An 18,958-nucleotide genomic window follows, 5' to 3' on the forward strand; every position below is an offset into this window, starting at 1 on the left:
TTGTGAGGTTATGACATTCATAGGAACTATGACTAGCTCTTTCTCCTTCTTTCCTTTTGTTACCTTTGATTTTATTTTTATTTTAAAGGGGTTGTATAGGAAACCGATAGCTTTTATAGTATCACATTTTGAGTATTTTTTTTTAATTCACAATTTGAAATAATCTGTTTAGTTTGATTTTACTCATTACTAAGAATATAGAAAGCAACTGATTGGAGTTCAGAGAAATGCAAGAAAAAAACACATGAAGAGAAGGAAAGGACTGATTTATTAGGCATGATTAAAGAAACTAATTATGTCCAGAAGGAGAGGAGAGAAGCTCGTGGTATCTAGAAGGTGCAAACTCTCCTGAGGGAGACAACTTTTTTTTTTATCTGTAAAACAGCAAGTTCATCTTGTCAGACACATTTGATTTAGAAAGAAAATTGCTCCTTTGCACATTCATAGAGACAGTAGGAAGAGCGACTTGGATATAACTTACTGTACACTTTCTCAGCCGATAGTATCCCATTTTGAAAAAGGCCAGGGCAATCAGAAGTAAAATATAAGTTATTTAAATTATTTCTATCATAGAGATTTCTTCAGTCCTTGGAAAGGAGGCCTCTATGATAATGGTGACCAGAAGTGCTCCAAAGAATAGAAGGATTTATTGCTTTAAGATAAATCTGTCATGTTTAAAATTTCAGCTACTTCATTTTACTACCTGGGAAGGGAGCGCACTCTGGCAACTGAGATGTTTGCTTGGAAGTAGCAGACAATGGCAGCAGCTTATGTTTTTTGTATTTTGGTTTGTTCTTTGCTTCCGCCCATTCCTTTTTATGAAAAGTACCACCGGGACTTACGTGCAGTGGGCCTAAATTATTTACCAGTTATTTCCCCTTCAGTCATATGGCTTCCTAGTGAGAGAGGTGTGGGGTCCTTTCTTGGCTCTGTAACTTACTAGCTTCTTGAAATAGGAACAATAAAATCTTACCTCTGTCACTGCAAGGATGAAATGGTGTGTGCACACAGGTGTGTAAGAGTATGTGTGAGTGTGTGTGTGTGTGCACGTTTTTGCATGTGTGCATGTGGTTGTCTGTCACACAGAAAGTGCTTATTCGATATTAATTCCTCTCACTCAGTTCCCCCTCATCTTCATCCATCCTTGCAATCTCAAACCAAACCAATTCTGTACAAATTCCTGTTGTTACCAATTTTCATGGAAAATATCGATTTTATGGGAAAATTCCATTAAAATATTTTTTAAAGATGTAAAACCTTATATATATATCAAACAAAACACACATAGATCACATATTTGCCTTAAGTGGTTCCTTCCATAGAGTTTCAGAAATGCCGCCATGGTTGAGGTATATGGTGAACTCATGTCTTTACATGTATTTTTTTAAAAAATTTAGAAAACAAAATCAGGTATTGAATGAAGTGAACAAAGTTTTGAAGCAAATTACAGCAATAGTGCGATGCCCCTTCCTTCCAAGCCCTGTCGGCAGGAGGTGCTGCCCTGCAGGTTAGCAATCACCCTCTCTGGAGAGGTAGATTTGTCAATGGTCGTTGAGATCTGCTCCTGCAGTGGAGGGACCGGACATTTAGCTTTCTTTCCTCCTTTATCCTGCCTCTGCTCCTGCCTTCCATGCAGGAAGCCTCTAGTGGGCTCTGAGCTTATGCCCCAGGGATAAGGATGTTACAGCATAAACACAAGTAAGAAAATAAAGTTCATTCAGTAAGTTGTATTCTGCCCTGCAGCAAAGGTTGATGGGAACCAGCCCTTTATAACCACTCTGAAGATACCTAATTCTCTGGATTAGAAAACAGATGAGGAAATGCAGGTGGGGAGAAAGGGAGCCAGGTACTAGGAAATGTCCTCAGAAGGGGCCTTTAAATTCAGATCTTCTTTCACCAGAACCTGCACAAAGAGGTTGGGGACACAGCAGCAGAGAAGACTTCTCCTTCACTTTTCTGAACGTAGCCTCTGAGGAGGGGTCAAGTTGAGGCAGCCACGGGTGAAAGCAGGAGAAGTGACAGCAAGGACTACGGGAGATAACATCGGAGGAAACCTCATCAAATGTCCTGTGGCCCCATCACTGAGAGCAAATATATCTAGAAGTTTCCTGTCTACTCACTTTATGGAGGAATAGGCATTTAACTGGATATTAAATTTTTTTAGAAAGAAAGAAATTTATATTTTTACACACCAAATTTGTGGTCTGTGAAGTGTGTATTTTTTTTTTTTTTTTTTTTTTTTTGGTACTAGGGATTGAACTCAGGGGCATCGACCACTGAGCCACATCTCCAGCCCTATTTTATATCTTTTATTTAGAGACAGGATCTCACTGAGTTGCTAAGCACCTTGCCAATGCTGAGGCTCTTTGAACTTTCGGTCCTCCTGCCTCAGGCTCTGGAGCTGCTGGAATTATAAGCATGTTCCACTGTGCCTGGATTGAAGTGTGTACTTTTTATGCTATACATGCCTGTGCTTTTTGATTGTTGTAAAAAACATTAACTTGGTGCTGTGATATGAGAGCAGAGCCATGGGGGAACTGCTTGATCAGAAAGATCCCCTGCAAGAATATTTGAAGACAAGTCTTTAACAGGGGGAAAAATAAATATTGTGCATACAGATGGGCAGGGCTGTGGCAGACGTTGCAGACTATGTTATAATGACAGTGGGTAGGATCATAATGATGCAGATGTGGAAGTAAATTATGCAGAGAGAGAAAGAGCCAAACAGGAAGTTGTGACAAAAGGATATAACCTCAAGTGACAGGGCAAATTGCACCCCCAATAAATACACAGGGAAAGCTAGAAGAGCTGACTCCATTTTAGAAGATGAGGATGTGCACTGGATCGGCTGGTCCTAAGTAAATGTGTAGATCATGTACCGGAGCAGATTGGCATTGGAGATGTGTGTGTCGTCGGTATCAAAGTGATAGCTGAGTCTGTAAAGTCAGACAAGACTCAACAAAGAAAAGAGAGGACGAAAGAGGTTCAAGGAAAGAACAGTGGGAAACCCCTGTATTTAGAGGGTAGGAGAAAGGAAGGAAATGAATGATGCATGCAACAGAGAAACAAGGTCAGAGGCATGGGAGGAGAACCAAGCTGTACCATGCCTCGGAAGCCAGCAGTGAAAGATGTATTGAAAAGATCAGTGGAGTCAGATACTGCAGAAAAGTAGGGAGTGGGGGAGTAAGACCATGGCTGACCTATTGGTCTCGTCAGTTAGGAGGTTGGAAACCTTCAGATGTACTATTTGCCTGGAATGATTAGGGAAGAAGCTAGGCTGCTAGGCTAAGAAAGGAGTGAGGAGGAGGAAATGATAGTTGCATATATATGTATATATACATATACATGCAATTTGTTCTTCGTAAGAAGTTTGGCAGTGAATGAAGTAGAGAATGTTGGATGAGGCAAGGTCAAGTGAAGTATGTCAGAAAGCATCCAACTTAACATAGACCTTTATGTTCTAATGTATATGAGTAATAAATTTATAGGAAGGGGAGGATTCCCATCTGAAGATGAAATTAATGCCCCAGGTCTTTTCGAATTACTCTCACAACAGTGCACCTTTTTCAAACAGCAGTAGAAAGCTGGTTTTTTTTTCTTCATGTGTTCATACTTTTAACTTTAAACGTGTAAATCACTTTATTCATTTCATATCTTTATTTGATTTTCTGTTGTCTAAATGAATTAAAGCATGTTCAAAAGCTTATGAGCTGAAGCATGTTCAAGTGCTTCAGATTCAAGATGAATAATAGCTCAATAGTAAATAGTAATGACTTTCAACTCAACATAGCAGTTTATAGTTCGCTTCTTGGTCATTGCATGTTATAGGTTATTGTTTAGCCTGGTTCCCCACAGGAAGAGTGGCAGTGCACTTTAATTTGTATAATAGTAAAAATCAAATCAATTGCATTACTTTGATAGCTTGCAGTAAACATTAAATGCTTTAAATTATTTGCCGTGTGCTAATACTTTGAGCAAGAAGAAAGAAGCTAACAGCGATGCACAATGTTCAGTGGTACACAGAGGCATCCAAAATCCACTCACATTCAGAGCACAGAACTGGTGGGCAGTGGTGCTTTCTGTCATTGTGTGACTTTGTCAAGGTTCACAACATTTGCCTCTCTCCTCAACAAGTGATATTTGTTGGATTTTTCAGACTCCTAGAATAATATCATCCATGGCCCCAAAGATATTTAGCCTTCTTCCCAATTCGCCCCCAACAGCCTGGCTTCTGTCATTCTTGGGCAAACTACAGGGGCCATGGGTGTTGAGTTTTAAGATTGACTCATCTTGTTTTCATGTGAATGGACTATCACACTGCAGGAGAGATGACTGGTTTCTGTTGATGGCCTATTTTCTTTTTTTCTCAGTTTCTAAAAATATTTTTTTCATAGAAATACCATTATTGAAATGGAAATAAATTTTTACTATACCCGTAAATTTGATTTTCTTCCAGAATTCAGAGACTCTTTACTTGATTCTGCCCATTATACACTGAAGCTAATAGAGTAATAACATCCTAAAAGATAATTTTTTTAAAAAATTTTATTCTGGGTATTGAACCCAGGGATAATTTACCATTAAGCTAAGTCTCCAACCCTTTTTTATTTTTTCTGTTTTGAGACAAGTTCTTGCTAAGTTGCTTTAAGTCCTTGCTAAGTTGCTGAGGCTGACCTTGAACCTGCAATCTTCCTGCCTCAGCCTCCCAAATAGCTGGGATTACAGGCTTGTGGCACTGTGCCCAGTTTAAGATAATTATTTTGATACATCATGGAATTCTTGACAAAAATCTAGAGTTACTTGGGACAGAATCTGTACATTCCCATTTTCCACATGTTCCCCTCAGTGGACACACCTTGCTATATACCTCCCTGCTTTTATATATTACTGGGAGCCTGAGTTTTTCACTGTCCTGTAGATATTTCTTTACTACATAATGTAAAAATAAAAAAGATAAAAAGAGAGTTAGATGTGCTTTTTATAATGGGAGAAGGGTATCATCTTAGATGATCAATTTATGTAGCTTATATCCTTCTTAAGTGTGGGAAAGGTTTTATTGTGAAGTCCATTTTGCACATGTAAACAATTCACAGAGTGACTGAGTCACTTTCTAAAGGTTGCACACCTAATGTATGGTAGGCTGGGATATTATTGTCAGAGAACTGTGAATAAAAGAATATGAATGCATATTAACTGAGGATATTTCAGTCTCACAACTCTTAATATGGTTCTGTGTTAGATATTCCAGAGAAAAAAGCTGGTATCTAGAAATTTAAAAACCATGTCGATTCCAAAATAAACATGTGAAACTATTTAGGGGGCCAGTTCGGTCTGTGTTAACTGCGTCACAGATGCTTACTTCCCTCATAAAACTATTGTGTCCTAGACCTGTCTTGACATATAAATTTTTCTGTTATTTTAAACAATAACAATTAGTAAAAATCACTATACACGTTACTGTAAACTAAAAGTATGTCAGTCCATGCTAAACTTTTAAATGGGAGCTCTTTTTAGTTTTAATGATGTTAGGTTTTCTGAAAAAAAATCATTAAATTCATTAAAATGCCAGAAATTAGGTAGATGATGTTGTTTTTTTACTTCATTAAAAACAGACCAGCTCTCATTAAAATGAAAGAAATCCAATTAATAGAGACAGTAACTGCTAAGAGTGGGAGTGAAGTGACAAGCTAGTGATTTCCTCCCCTTGCCCCTTCCCTCTCCCTTCCTCCCTCCTTCCATCTTTCCTTTCCTGTGTTCTTCTTTCTTCTCAGTCTCCCTCCCTCCTGTCTCTTTTTCCTTTTCTCCTTCTTTCATAATTTGTTCTGTGGTTACCCAGTGCCATTGTGTTTCCCAGGCTCAGACTTGTGTTTCAACTGATGTTCGGTGTAACTGCAAATAACATGGCTCCAACCAGCAGCTCTGTGAGAGCACCAGTTCTAGAATCAACAGCCAGCCCTGGGCTTAGTTCCAGTTCCCTCTTTACTGTTGGGATGACTTTGGGCAAGTTTTGCCTCCTCTCTAGGATAGGGAGACAAGTACCTACTTCACTAAGCAATTGCAAGCTTTTATTAAATAGGACCACATATGTGGCTTGATGGCCACCGTGCCTAGTAAATAGAAGGTGGTAGAAACATGTTAGTTTCTTCTTTTGTTCTCCCTCCTCTTTATACTAACACTACTTGTCCTTCAAAGAATTATTCCTATTTATTATCCGAAGGTCCAACTTTTGTTCTTCTGGGGGAAAAAAATACCTTATTTGGTTTTTTTCTACAAAGCCTTACAAAAATGTAAGAATCTGCCAAGAAGTTATAATCATTAATAATCAGATAATCCACAGTGATTATGTGTCATAGAATGCACAAGCTTCTCCCAAATGTCAAGTGCTTAATCTCAAATGTTTGGGTCTCAAAATAATTTGGCTTATGCCAATTCAATAGATTCTTTCCCTTGAGATTTCTAGTAGTTTCTGCTCCCATTCTGCTTAACAATTCATCTTCAATTTTTAATCTGTCAACAAGAAATGAAGTGGTATATGGCAACCAAAAATTTAAAATTAAAGTAATATTTTCTCTAAAGTATTAAACCAGAATTGATGATAGAAGCAGTCAGGAAGTATTTATGGAATATTCACCCAGATATAGATTTGAGAACATAACGGGCCTTCAAAATCTTCCCAAGGGAAGAGGGGAGGGAAATAGGGACTCTCGGGCATTCCAGATATCCTTAGAGTATTGGCTGGGAGTCTCCTGGAATCTCCTCAGGGAAGGAGCTTGCTAGTCATCTTCCTCACAAATCTGTGAGTAAAGCAACAAGTAGTGGATGTGTAAATGAATGGTGGCAGGAAATTGCTGAAGTAAAGGTTTAAATGCTATGAAATACCTCAGGCATCGGTGGGGATTAGATGTGAATAGAACGTAACTGGTTTGTTTGCCATGTATTTTAATATTCAGGGTTTCAACTTAACTTTCAACTTGGTTTCCATATATATATATATTTTTTTTTTTTAATTTATTTATTTATTTAGCTTTAGGCAGAAACAATATCTTTATTTTTTTTATTTTTTTTAATGTTGGTTGTTCAAAACATTACATCGTTCTTGATATATCATATTTCACATTTTGATTCAAGCGGGTTATGAGCTCCCATTTTACCCCGTATACAGCTTGCAGAATCACATCAGTTACACTTCATTGCTTTACATATTGATATGGTTTCCATATATTAAGAATAAAGCACAGGGAATGCTTATGTTTTGGTAACTGAAGAAGGGGCACCCTGCGGATTAGAGTCCTACAGCTCTCTTGGGAGGCAGGTAACAATTGTCTCCCACACTTTGTGTGATTTACATACTTCTTCAAAAATTATTTCTTTTGTGCGTCTTTTATTCCAAGAGAAAAGAATCAGAACCACATTTGCATTCTTAATGGATATGGTAATTTTGATTTAAACATTTTTCTTATTATTCAGGGGGTAGATTGATATGGTAAGGGGGATCCAAGGTGTCCTGAGCCTATCTGGAAAAAAAAAAAAACAGAGCAAATCAACAATTTTTGTGAACAGGTAAAATATAAATGCAGTTGAGATTCTCTTCCAGTTGCTGATATATCTGAAGTAAGTACTATTACTATTTTAATTTAACCCTAGAGCTGTTTTTCATTATTTCTGTTATTTTCTATTGCCATCAAAAGCTATACAATGCTTAACCTTCCTTGGTAAGTTTTTAAGGAGAATCATATTTCCTTTTGATAAGTTTTGTACTATATTTCATATAGAAAACCAGTGGGTGGGTTTTCATTTCTTCTAAGTTTAACATTATTAAAAGATAATTGTAACTATTTCCTGAGCTAGACTCTGAGTACAATTAACAGTTGTCTTCATCAACAATTAGGCAAAGGAATTATAGTCAAAACTGGAGGTGGGTAAGCAGAAAATACTTAGTTCTCACTGGCAGTAAATTAATGAAGGGACAGTAGAATTATATAGGTTAGTTTTGCTCTCTTTAACTGTTAAGTTTCTTTAACAAAGTGAGCCTTCTTGAATCTAGAGAAGGGAAGAGTATTCAATGTTTAATTATGTATACAGTTGAAAGCATAAAAATCATTGTTGCTATGCCTGGAGCTACTTAACTCCTATGGTTAATGAGGAGTGAAGAATACACAGTGATTCTTCTAAGCAGAGATTAACCTCACTCTGGACTGTGGTTAAAGGCACACTCTTACTCTATAATATATTCTCCTATATCACACCAATCTGCAGCAAAATCTTTGAGCAATGGATGCTGTAGGTCACAAATGATAGGACAATGTGTCATAGGTATGACTCAGTGCAACTCTGTTTTTACTCCTGAGACCCAAAACATAACAAAAGTTCTCTAGGTCCATAACATCAATTCTATAAAGAACAGTATATATGGTCCCCAGAAATTGTTTAGTGCATACACAAATTTAAATGTTTCCTTGACAGAAAAGATAGCAAATGATATATCTCTATTCAGATCTGGCATAACATATAAGAAACATCCACACTCTTACTCTATAGTAGATTCTCCTATACCTTTCATGAGTGATTGCCTAGAAAGACACTCATTACAGGATTATTTCAAAGCATACATTTTTACCCCAAGTGTTCTATTTCAATTCAGAAATCCCTCTTAAATCACAGGAGATAAATGCAAAATATACACGGGTTGATACCTACAGTGGCCAAAGTTTAAAACTTTTTAATTTTTTTGCTACCAATAATTATGAATATAGTTTTAAACTGTGGAATCAAGAGCCAAGTAACAGTGAAGGTTTGGTTTGTAGTAGGATAGAGAAAGATAACATTCAACATGACTGCCTCCTGCCTTTTATATCTTATTTCTACAAAACGGCATAATTTGAGAGTATGAAACTCAGCAAGGAACTGCCGTTGGCAAATGTAAGCAAACTGTGCATCAACTGCTGACACGTGTCCAATTACCACAGTTTTCTAATAAAATTTTAGTTCCACAGTTTGTAGCTGCTGAGATTCTATGGTTGAACGACCTAGAAGTTCAATTCTGGTGAGAAGAAAGGAAGGAACAATCTGGAAAAATTTCAGTGGGAAGGTCATTATGAGCCATAGGGCATTTCAAATGTTTTGCAAGCATCTAATTAGTCATGTATGATAATGTATTAAAGTGTTGGGAGGTACATTCAATAAAATGAACATAACACTAATAATTATGGCCTATTTTCTTCTTTTAGCCACCTTTCCATAGAGTCATTTAAAAAAATGTTTGAGAAGAAAATTCTCAACATTTGTATACTTTAAGTTGCTGCTTTGCTCAAAACTTTATTTCATATGCAAAAACTTGTTATTATACAGATAAGGAAACACATTTGCAACTATTGTCACAGTGTTTTGTTCCTTCTCTAGCTTTGGCACAGTATGCCTCAAGTTTTTTCTTCAATATTTGCAAATTATCTAAACATCATAGACATGAGGATTCACAGTAAGCTTCATTTTCAACAAATTATTGTAAAATAATATTTGAATGTTGTGGGTGAAACACTAGCACTTACCTTCTGTATGGTGGTTGTACAAGAGAGTCCTTGTAGCTCTATTTGAAATTCTTGATACTTCATGCCTCCACCCAAAAGCTGTCCCTGAATCAGTATTAGTTTTTGGTTTCTTTGTGTTTGGAAAACTGAATGCCAGTATAATACATAATTCTTAGAAGATTTACATTGCATAGGACATTATGCGTACATCTACCAAAGTTATTAATATCAAATATCAAATGATATAGATGCCTTCCAGTCTATTAAAGAAGAAATGCCTCTTCTGAGGCTCTAAGAAATGAATTATGCATCCTGTAAAATTGTTGTAAATATTTTTATCCTAAAATTATCTTAGGTCTTGGAATGTAGCTTATTGGAAGAGTGCTTGCCTAGTGTGCTGAGGCCTTGGGTTTCATCCCATGCACTGGGAAAAAAAAAATATCTTAAATCTTAAAGCACTACTGGCACTGGTTTAATCAAGCTAGTCAAAAAGCTGAATTTCTTACCCAGTGATTTAAATTGGTTAAATTTGTCTTGTATTTTCTACAGGAGAAAAGAAACTCTTGACCCAGTTCCTCAAACACCCACAAAGACATCACAATCCAGAGCATTTGTTTAAACATCTATCCCAGTGTGCTGGGGTATTGTGCTAAAAGGATTCTGATGTGAACATAGTAACCTATTTGGGTGCTTCCTGCTTCTTTGCAGTCTAAGCTGGAAACTGAATCAGCCTGGGAATGCTCCCAGCACCCTGAACAGCTTGGTAATACACTCATTCATTCATTCTTCTAGGCACCAGGAACAGTGGTCAACAAAATAGACATGATTTCTCTCTCCTTGTGGCATTTTTAAAACATTTGACAAGCTTCTTAATAAGTAATATAGTGATTACCCATGATGCTAAGTGCTATAAAGGAAAGGAGCAAACTGCATTGATGGGAAATGACAAGGAAAACTGTGGGTAGGCAGGATTGTCAGAGAATATCTTTAGTGTGAAGGCTGGAGTAAGAAAATTCTAGCCATAGAAACCGCTTCTTCAGGAATGAGGTTTGCTATGACAAGAAAAAAACTTAGCATTTTTAAAGAAAGTAACACAGACCAGTATGATAATGTGGTAAGAGTGGCTGAACAAGAAAGAAGGTGAAGCCTGAAGACAATGGAGGGGTAGTGCGGGACCAGAGCAGGCCATGGGATGGGGTGAGGCTTTATGTTCTTCATATGTAAAGGCACCTCTACCTCATCAGGTCCAAAATGAAACTTGTGATCTCATCTGTATCAATCAGGAGCCCAGAGCAAGAAACACTGCAGTTCTTTCAAACAGAGGGACTTAACTGAGGAAATTGCTCATAGGTAGAAGAAGACATGAGAAACAGAATAGAGAATAAGGGGGCAATTCTGAATTACAAAGTGTGAAGGGACAAAGAGATGAGCTGGCCATTCAGGCTCTAATGTCCTTTAACCCCATATTTTAATGTAACCATATAGTCTTCAAACATGGGTTTTTATTAGTTTATCTTATTTTATTTTATTTGAATGACTGAACCTTATACACTTCTTGATGTGGTGCAGTGAAGAGGTGCACAGTACCCCTCAATTATGTGCAGTGCTCAAATCTTGTTAGGCTCATGATTTAAACAAACTGATGATTTAAAAACATACATAAATAACAAGAGTATCTTGAAAACTCTGATTTTGATTTTTAAATTTCTTCTTTCATATGAATTGTATTTATTGCCTCTTTACTACCTTAACTCTGCATTCATTTAGGAAATAAATATTCACTTCTCAGGTATAAATACTTGTAGGAAAGTCAACAAGTACTGAGTGCCTACTAAGTATCAGGTGCTAGAATAGACACCAGGCAGTAGCCATGAACAGAACCAGGTGGCAAACGAAAGCAGACAAAATTTTTGTTCTTTTGAAACTGACATATGGGCTGAGGAGACACTTAAAAAAATTTAACAGGTAAATAAATACTATGTAGAAAAATCCAGCATGAGGGAAGAACAGGGGAGGAAATGTGCTATTTTAAGAACTGGTCAGAGGTCCCTTTTGATGAAGTGGCATCTATGCAGAGACCTGAATGAAAGGAGAGCAGTAGCCTTGCAGGTATCTGGGGCAGCAGCAGCTCAGGGGGAAGGATGGCAAGGGTGAAAGGCCTGCTGGAGGCACCTGCTGAAGGCACTTGCTGGGAGGGGGGAAGGGGGTTGCAGGGGGGGAGGAAGAATGAGCTCAGGGGCAGAGTGGCTCCTGGAGGGGGAGGTAGAGAGGAAGAGAATGGGATGGGTGCAGAGACGTAGAGGGACAGACAGATCATGAAGCATCTTGTAAACCAGAGTGAAGGATAGTTTTGTTTTGTTCTGTTTTGTTTTGCTGTGAGTGGGCATCAGGCATTGGGTTGTTTTTGAGGACAGACATGGCAGGATCCGATTTCATTTTTAAAAACACGAATTTAAGTATTTAAGTAGGATGAATGCCAAGATTTTTTCACTTCCAGACCTTTATCTTCCAGACCCTAAAGTGCCTTCAATCCCAAATATTGTTTTCAAAGACTAATTTCAACTTTAACTTTGGAAAAACTGGAGGGACAGCATTTTTGTAGACTCAGGGAAAACTGGAAAATAAATCAATATCCAGATGCTATTTATGAAAATACCATTAATTTATCCTCTTATTTCCTAATACCATATATATTAATATATACTTATACATATGTAAATATATATGTGTGTATAGACACACACTTTTCTGGCCATCAAAAATTTCTCTCTCAAACTGAAAAATGAAACCAGATCTGAATTACTCTACAACATTAAGCATTTAGTGAACATCTAAAAATCTGAAATCTGAATGTGATGACAGGATTTTATTAAATTTGGGTGAAGTCATGTGAGTTAAATTACAAATGCGTTTACAAAAGTCACATACATACAAATCAGATTTTCCCCATCCCCAAGTCACTGCTGAGTTTTAAAGCCCATCTGGCCAGTCCCGACTATTATAATAATGTTCCTTCAGCCTGTGAATGTCAAGGTCAGTTGGAGGTGAGGGCCACAGGGTTATAGAGAGAGAATTAGGGAATGAGAAAAATACTCCCGAATCTCAGAGGATAGGTACCTGGAGAAAAAGTGAAAAAAAAATTTTTTTGATTCATGCTTTTTGCCATCCTTCAGAATATAACAAAAATCCAAAGTGCTCTAAAAACAATGAGCATGGGAAAAGTAAATTTACAGATATTAACAAATAGTTTGTAGATTTACAGGTCAATTCATGCCCTGGTGAGCGAAGGACACTGCAAACGTTCCTCCTGCAGTCTACAGTGTAAAGCATTGACTTGCGGGAACTAAAAAAGACTTCCTGGAGGAGGTGGCACGTGAGAGGGTTTTAAAGGTCTGGTAGAAGGTGACAGGGGGAGGGTTCCTAGCCTGGGGAACATGGTAAGGAAAGATGAAAAGCACCACAGAATACCTGGCAAACTGTAAGTAGTACAATGATACTCGGGCACAAAACCCAACAAAAACTACCTAGGTGCTTCCATCTGCTGGAATATATGCACTGATACTCATTTACTGTGTTAACAGAAAGGGATTATTAATTATTACCAAGTGAATTTTCTACACCCAAACAACATAAAAAAAAATAAGTGGCTTTTTAGGAAGATGTCAGATAGCCTGGGCAAACCTTCACTTTTCATCTACCTTCAATATTACTGTGAGTTTCATTAAGACCAAGATGTAAACTCATGCAGCACAGATTCTTACAGTTCTCAACAGAAAACAAGAAATATATTCAAGTGTATACTTAGAAAGACAAATATCAGATTTTCAGAGGTGTTCTTTTTTTGTGCTGCATTCCCTCTACACCTAAGTGATCAACAAATCCTATCTTTTAGATGTCTTTAATAACTTTTGCATTTTTTCTTCATTTTCTCACCTGGATTTCTGACAAACTATTCCCTTTACCTCTAGCCTTTTGCCAATCTAGACTAGAGTAATCGTTCTAAGATGCAAATATGATTTTATCCTACTCAGAAAACTCTTGGACCCTGTGTGTTTGGGGAAAAAAGCTAATCTTGGAATGTTCCCTAGTAGTTCAGTTCCCATCTTTTACCTTATTTTCTGGACTCCTCATTTTCCTATAATTTCTCCTAATTTGCTGTCACTTTATAAATGTTGCCCCTTTGCTTGAAAATTTTTCTTTTATCCTGGAAGATTTGTTCAGTTCAAATTTATGTACCTTAGAAACTTTTCTTTAAAACATGAATTGAAAAGCATTCTGCTATCATGTATAGCAAGTTAGAGTGAATAAATAAATTTTAAAAAGAATGTTAAAAATTTTAGGCTTCCTCAATTAGACGGAAGAAATTAAAGGCATACAAATAGGAAAAGAAGAACTCAAACTATCGTTATTTGCTGAAGACATGATTCTATAGTTAGAGGATCCAAACAACTCCACCAGAAAACTTTTAGAATTAGTAAATTAATTCAGCAAAGTAGTAGGATATAAAATCAATACTAATAAATCAAATACATTTCTATACATCAGTGATGATTCCTCTGAGAGAGAAAATAGAGAAACTACCCCATTCACAATACCCTCAATAAATAAATAAATAAATAAATAAAAATACTTGGGAACCAACTTAACAAGAGGTGAAAGAGTGCTACAAAGAATACTACAGAACACTAAAGAAAGAAATTGAAGAAAACCTTAGAAGATGGAAAGATCTCCCATGCTTTTACATAGGCAAAATTAATATTGTCAAAATGGCCATAGTGTCCAAAGTGCTAAACAGATTTAATGTGATTCCAATTAAAACCCCAATGTCATTCCTTATAGAAATAAGAAAAGCAACTAAAAAATTCATTTGGAAAAGCAAGAAGAGTGAAGCAGGAGATATCAAAATACTAGATTTTAAACTATAATACAAAGCTATAGTAACAAAACTGGCATGGAAATGGCACCAAAATAGACATGAAGATCAATGGTACAGAATAGAAGACACAGAGAAAAACCCAAATAAATACAGTTGTCTCATACTAGACAAAGGTGCCAAAAACATACTTTGGAGAAAAGATAGCCTCTTCAACAAATGGTGCTGAGAAAACTGGAAATCCATATGCAACAAAATGAAACAAAACCCCTATCTCTCATCATGCACAAAACTCAACACAAAGTGGATCAAGAACCTAGGAATACAACCAGAGTCCCTGCGTCTAACAGAAGAAAAATTAGGTCCTAATCTTCATCATGTCAGATTAGGCCCTGACCTCCTTAAGAAGACTCTTAAAGCGCAAGAAATAAAATTAAGAATTAATAAATGGGATGGATTAAAACTAAAAAGCTTCTTCTCAGCAAAAGAAACAATCAATGAGGTGAAGAGAAAGCTTACATTTGGGGAGCAAATTTTTGCCACACATACATCAGATAGAGCACTAATCTCCAGGATATATAAAGAACTCAAAAAAATTTAACACCAAAAAAAACAACCCAATCAATAAATGGGTTAAGAGGCTGAACAGACACTTCTCAGAAGAAGATAAACAATTAATCAAAAAATATGTGAAAAAATGTTCAACATCTCTAGCAATTAGAGAAATGCAAATTAAAACTACTCTAAGATTTCATCTCATGCCAGCCAGTCAGAATGGCAGTTATCAAGAATACAAACAACAGGGGCTGGAGTTGTAGCTCAGTGGTATAACACTTGCCTCTCATGTGTGAGGCACTGGTTACAATTCTCAACACCACATATATGTAAGTAAATAAAAAATTTCCATCAACAACTAAATATAAATAAGTAAAATAAAGGTCCATCAACAACTAAATATAAATAAGTAAAATAAAGGTCCATCAACAACTAAACATATATATATATATATCGAGAGAGAGAGAGAGAGAGAGAGAGAGAGAGAGAGAGAGAGAGAGAATACCAACAACAATAAGTGTTGGCAAAGATGTGGGGAAAAAGGCACACTCATACATACCTGGTGTGACTGCAAATTGGTGCAACCAATCTGGAAAGCAGTATGTAGATTCCTTAGAAAACTTGGAATGGAACCACCATTTGACCTAGCTATCCCACTCCTTGTTCTATACCCAAATAATTTAAAATCAGCATACTATAGTAATACAGCCACATAAATGTTTATAGCAGCTCAATTCACAATAGCTGAACTGTGGAACCAACCTAGATGCCCTTTGATAGATAAATGGATATATATATATATATATATATATATATATATATATATATATATATACACACACACACACACACACACACACACACACTGGAATATTTATTACTCAGCATTAAAAGGGAATAAAATTATTGTTTTTGCTGGTAAATTATTGGAGTTAGAATCTCATGCTAAGCAAAGTAAGCCAATCCCCCCAAACCAAAGGCTGAATGTTCTTTCTGATAAGTGGATGCTAATCCGCTAATCCATAATGGGGGCACGCATGGGAAAATTGGAGAAGCTTTGATTGGGCAAAGGGAAGGGAGAGGAAGGGGCATGGGGGCAGGAAAGATGGTGGAATGAGATGAACATCATTACCCTAGATATATGTATGACTGCACATATGGTGGAACACTACATCGCGTACAACCAGAGAAATGAAAAGTTTTGCTACAATTGTGTACAATGAATCAAAATGCATTCTGCTGTCATATATACCTAATTAAAATTAATTAATAAATTTTTAAAAAACTTTAGACTTTCTGAAATTACTTTTTCTTACCTGTCTCTGTCTGTTTCTGCTGCTATAACAAAATACTGTAGACTGGGAAGCTTCTGAAGAATGGATATTTGGTTCTCACAGTTCTGGAAAGTCCAAGATCATGGCATCAGCATATTCGGTGTCTGAAGAGGGTCTGTTTCATACATGAAGTTTTCCTAGAGCATCCTCACAGGGCATAAAAAGTGGAAAGGTACACACTGTGTCCTCATATGGAAGAAGAGATGTAAGGGCCAGGCAATTTCTGAAGCCTTTTTAATAAAAAGGCATTAATCCCATTCACGAAGATGGAGCCCTCATGATTTATTCACATTCCCAAAAGTTCTACCTCTTAATACCAGCACAATAAGGATAAAGTTTCAACATGAATTTGGAAGGAACACAAACTTCAAAACCCTAGCACTGTCACAGAGCACTCTCATACTGCATTACAAGGGTTTCCCTCACCTGTTAAGAGCTTCTTAATAGCCAGGACTCTGTCTTTTATTAATATATCTTTAATTCCCAATGAATTGTCTCGATATAGCTGAATTTCTCAGTAAATACTCATGAATTCCTCAGTAAAATAGATGAGTGTATTGTATCCTTAAAGTCATGCATGTATCTCTATTATTGCATTTGCTGGTAAATTATTGGATTTAGAGAATATCATGTACCTTAAATAAATAAATATACATTAGTTACTAGTGTTATAAAGTATAAAACATGTGAAGAGAAGTATGAAGTCACATTCTGATAACTCTACTTTCATATAAAAATGGGAGTTGTGTTTTTAGGATGAGCCTTAAAAGTACATTAAAAAAGCATTTGTTGGGTGAAACACTCTATCAAAATTTTTACTTAAAAGGCTATTATTTTTTCAAGGGAGGCCTTTCAATTCAAATTTGAGATTCTTTCTATGCCTGTTAAGTAAGAATGAAGCAGCACAACTATGCACTATTTATGTTCATTTTTTTATACTTTCCACCAATTCTCCAGACCCTCTTGGGGTGGTGGAATGCCTGTGGCTTTCTGACTAGTGTGGCAAAACAGAATAGTCCTAATTTACTCCAATTTGAGTGGTTATTGGTTGCATGCCTCTGCGGTTCTTTTTCATTGAGTTTTGGGTCCAAAACTCTGGGAGGTATATCAGTTTCAGACCTCAATCAAAATGTATTTTTAATTGGCAAGCTCATCACTGAAATTGAGAAGGATAATAAAAGGAAAAACTGTTACGTGAACAATTCAATTTGTCCACTTTCCTTTACAGTATTTCTCTGGCTTAACAACAAAATTATACCCTAATTCAGTCCATAATAAATGTTTTAGTCAAAATGTTGTTGCATCTTTTGTCTGGAGGCACAACCCAAACACTTTCTAGACAACGATCAATATAAGTTGCCCTTTACCAATGCATTGAAAGTATCTTGTACAGTGGTTCTATTTCTAGTGTAGTGAGAACCAGAAACAGAATGAAATTAAAAGAGGGGAAATTTTATTAGGCTTCAGTGCTATGTTTAAATTTGCAACTATTAACCACCACACCATATTATTTAGGAATCAGTGAAGTAGAAGAAGAAGGAAATGATGGAGAAATTTGGAGAAAAAATGATCTTTTATTCAGTTGTATGTCTGAATATAAAACATGTACCTTCAATAAATAAATGCACATTAGTCACTAGTGTTAAAACTGAAAGCAGTCGTCTCAAAATTAAAGAATAAACAAAATAGGTAAGATTTTCATTTGCAATTGAGGAGAAGCTGAGCATTTCCCCCTAACTTTCTGACAATTTGTCACCAGTCTGAACCATGTATTTTCTGGGAACTTGATCAAGTAAAATTATTCTGAGACACCAAAGTACTTTCAAAACCTAGATCAAGTTTCTTTTTGGGTCTGGGATCTGAGCAACAGCATATAGAACTCTTAAAAGGGATTAATTTGCATTCTGCTCTTCTGATCTCTTTCATTTATCATTTAATAGGCCAATGAAGGTACTGAAAAACACAGAGACATGGAATGTTGGGTTACCCAAAATGATCTCTGCTGACTCAAATCTGTGGTTTATATTTTAGCCATCACCATGGTTAATTTCTATTTGTTTTTACAATGCATATGAACAAATGTTTAATAAAAAAATTAAAAGAGAAAGAACCAAAAGTGAAATATGAGAGCTTGCTAGGCCAGCCAACATTTATTAAAGATACCAAACTAAATGATGGAAAATGTGAACAATCTGGGTTACTTTAGTAGAGAAAATAAACCATTGATAGCGCTGTAATACCTTTAAGGCTATTTGGTGGATGTAAAAGCTTTTCTTTCTTTTGTATCAAAGTTCCTATTGGATCATTTCAACTAATAAAATCAAAATCACATTAATTCAATTTATGCCTTTATTTCTTCTTCTCATGTATCACCTGAAAATTTCAGTCATGACATAGTATGCTCCATGATCCTAGAGGGGCCCACAAGCACCTGGCAGGGAAGGGATATAGAACAGAGGAAAGAGAAGGGAGTTGCCCTTTCCTGAGTACCTACTGTGTGGTAGGCTTGATTGAGTACTTTATATCCATTGCATAAACACATTGTGCAAGTGTTATAAACTCTACAGATGAGGAAGGAATGGTTATCTATTCTTAGTATTAAAGATTTAAATCTGGTTATGATTTCTGACAAATTTCTACAGCTACATATTTCCTGTAATATTGAGATATCA

At 36.3% G+C, this 18,958-nt stretch overlaps 1 protein-coding gene across 4 annotated transcripts in view; it reads left to right on the forward strand.

Annotated features, from left to right (window-relative positions):
* Cped1 (cadherin like and PC-esterase domain containing 1) overlaps positions 1–18,958 on the forward strand; it is a 282,983-nt gene that overhangs the window by 157,761 nt on the left and 106,264 nt on the right. The window contains exon 16 of one of the 4 annotated variants that reach the window (XM_077795958.1): positions 1,901–5,223. The exons of the other annotated variants lie outside the window; for them this stretch is intronic. Coding sequence (XP_077652084.1) covers positions 1,901–1,960 — 60 coding nt within the window. The 3' untranslated portion in view covers positions 1,961–5,223. Of the gene's footprint in view, positions 1–1,900; positions 5,224–18,958 lie in introns of those variants that run through there. 4 annotated transcript variants of the gene reach the window in all.

The sequence above is a fragment of the Urocitellus parryii genome, chromosome 3, assembly GCF_045843805.1.
Source record: "Urocitellus parryii isolate mUroPar1 chromosome 3, mUroPar1.hap1, whole genome shotgun sequence".
Taxonomy (NCBI): domain Eukaryota; kingdom Metazoa; phylum Chordata; class Mammalia; order Rodentia; family Sciuridae; genus Urocitellus; species Urocitellus parryii.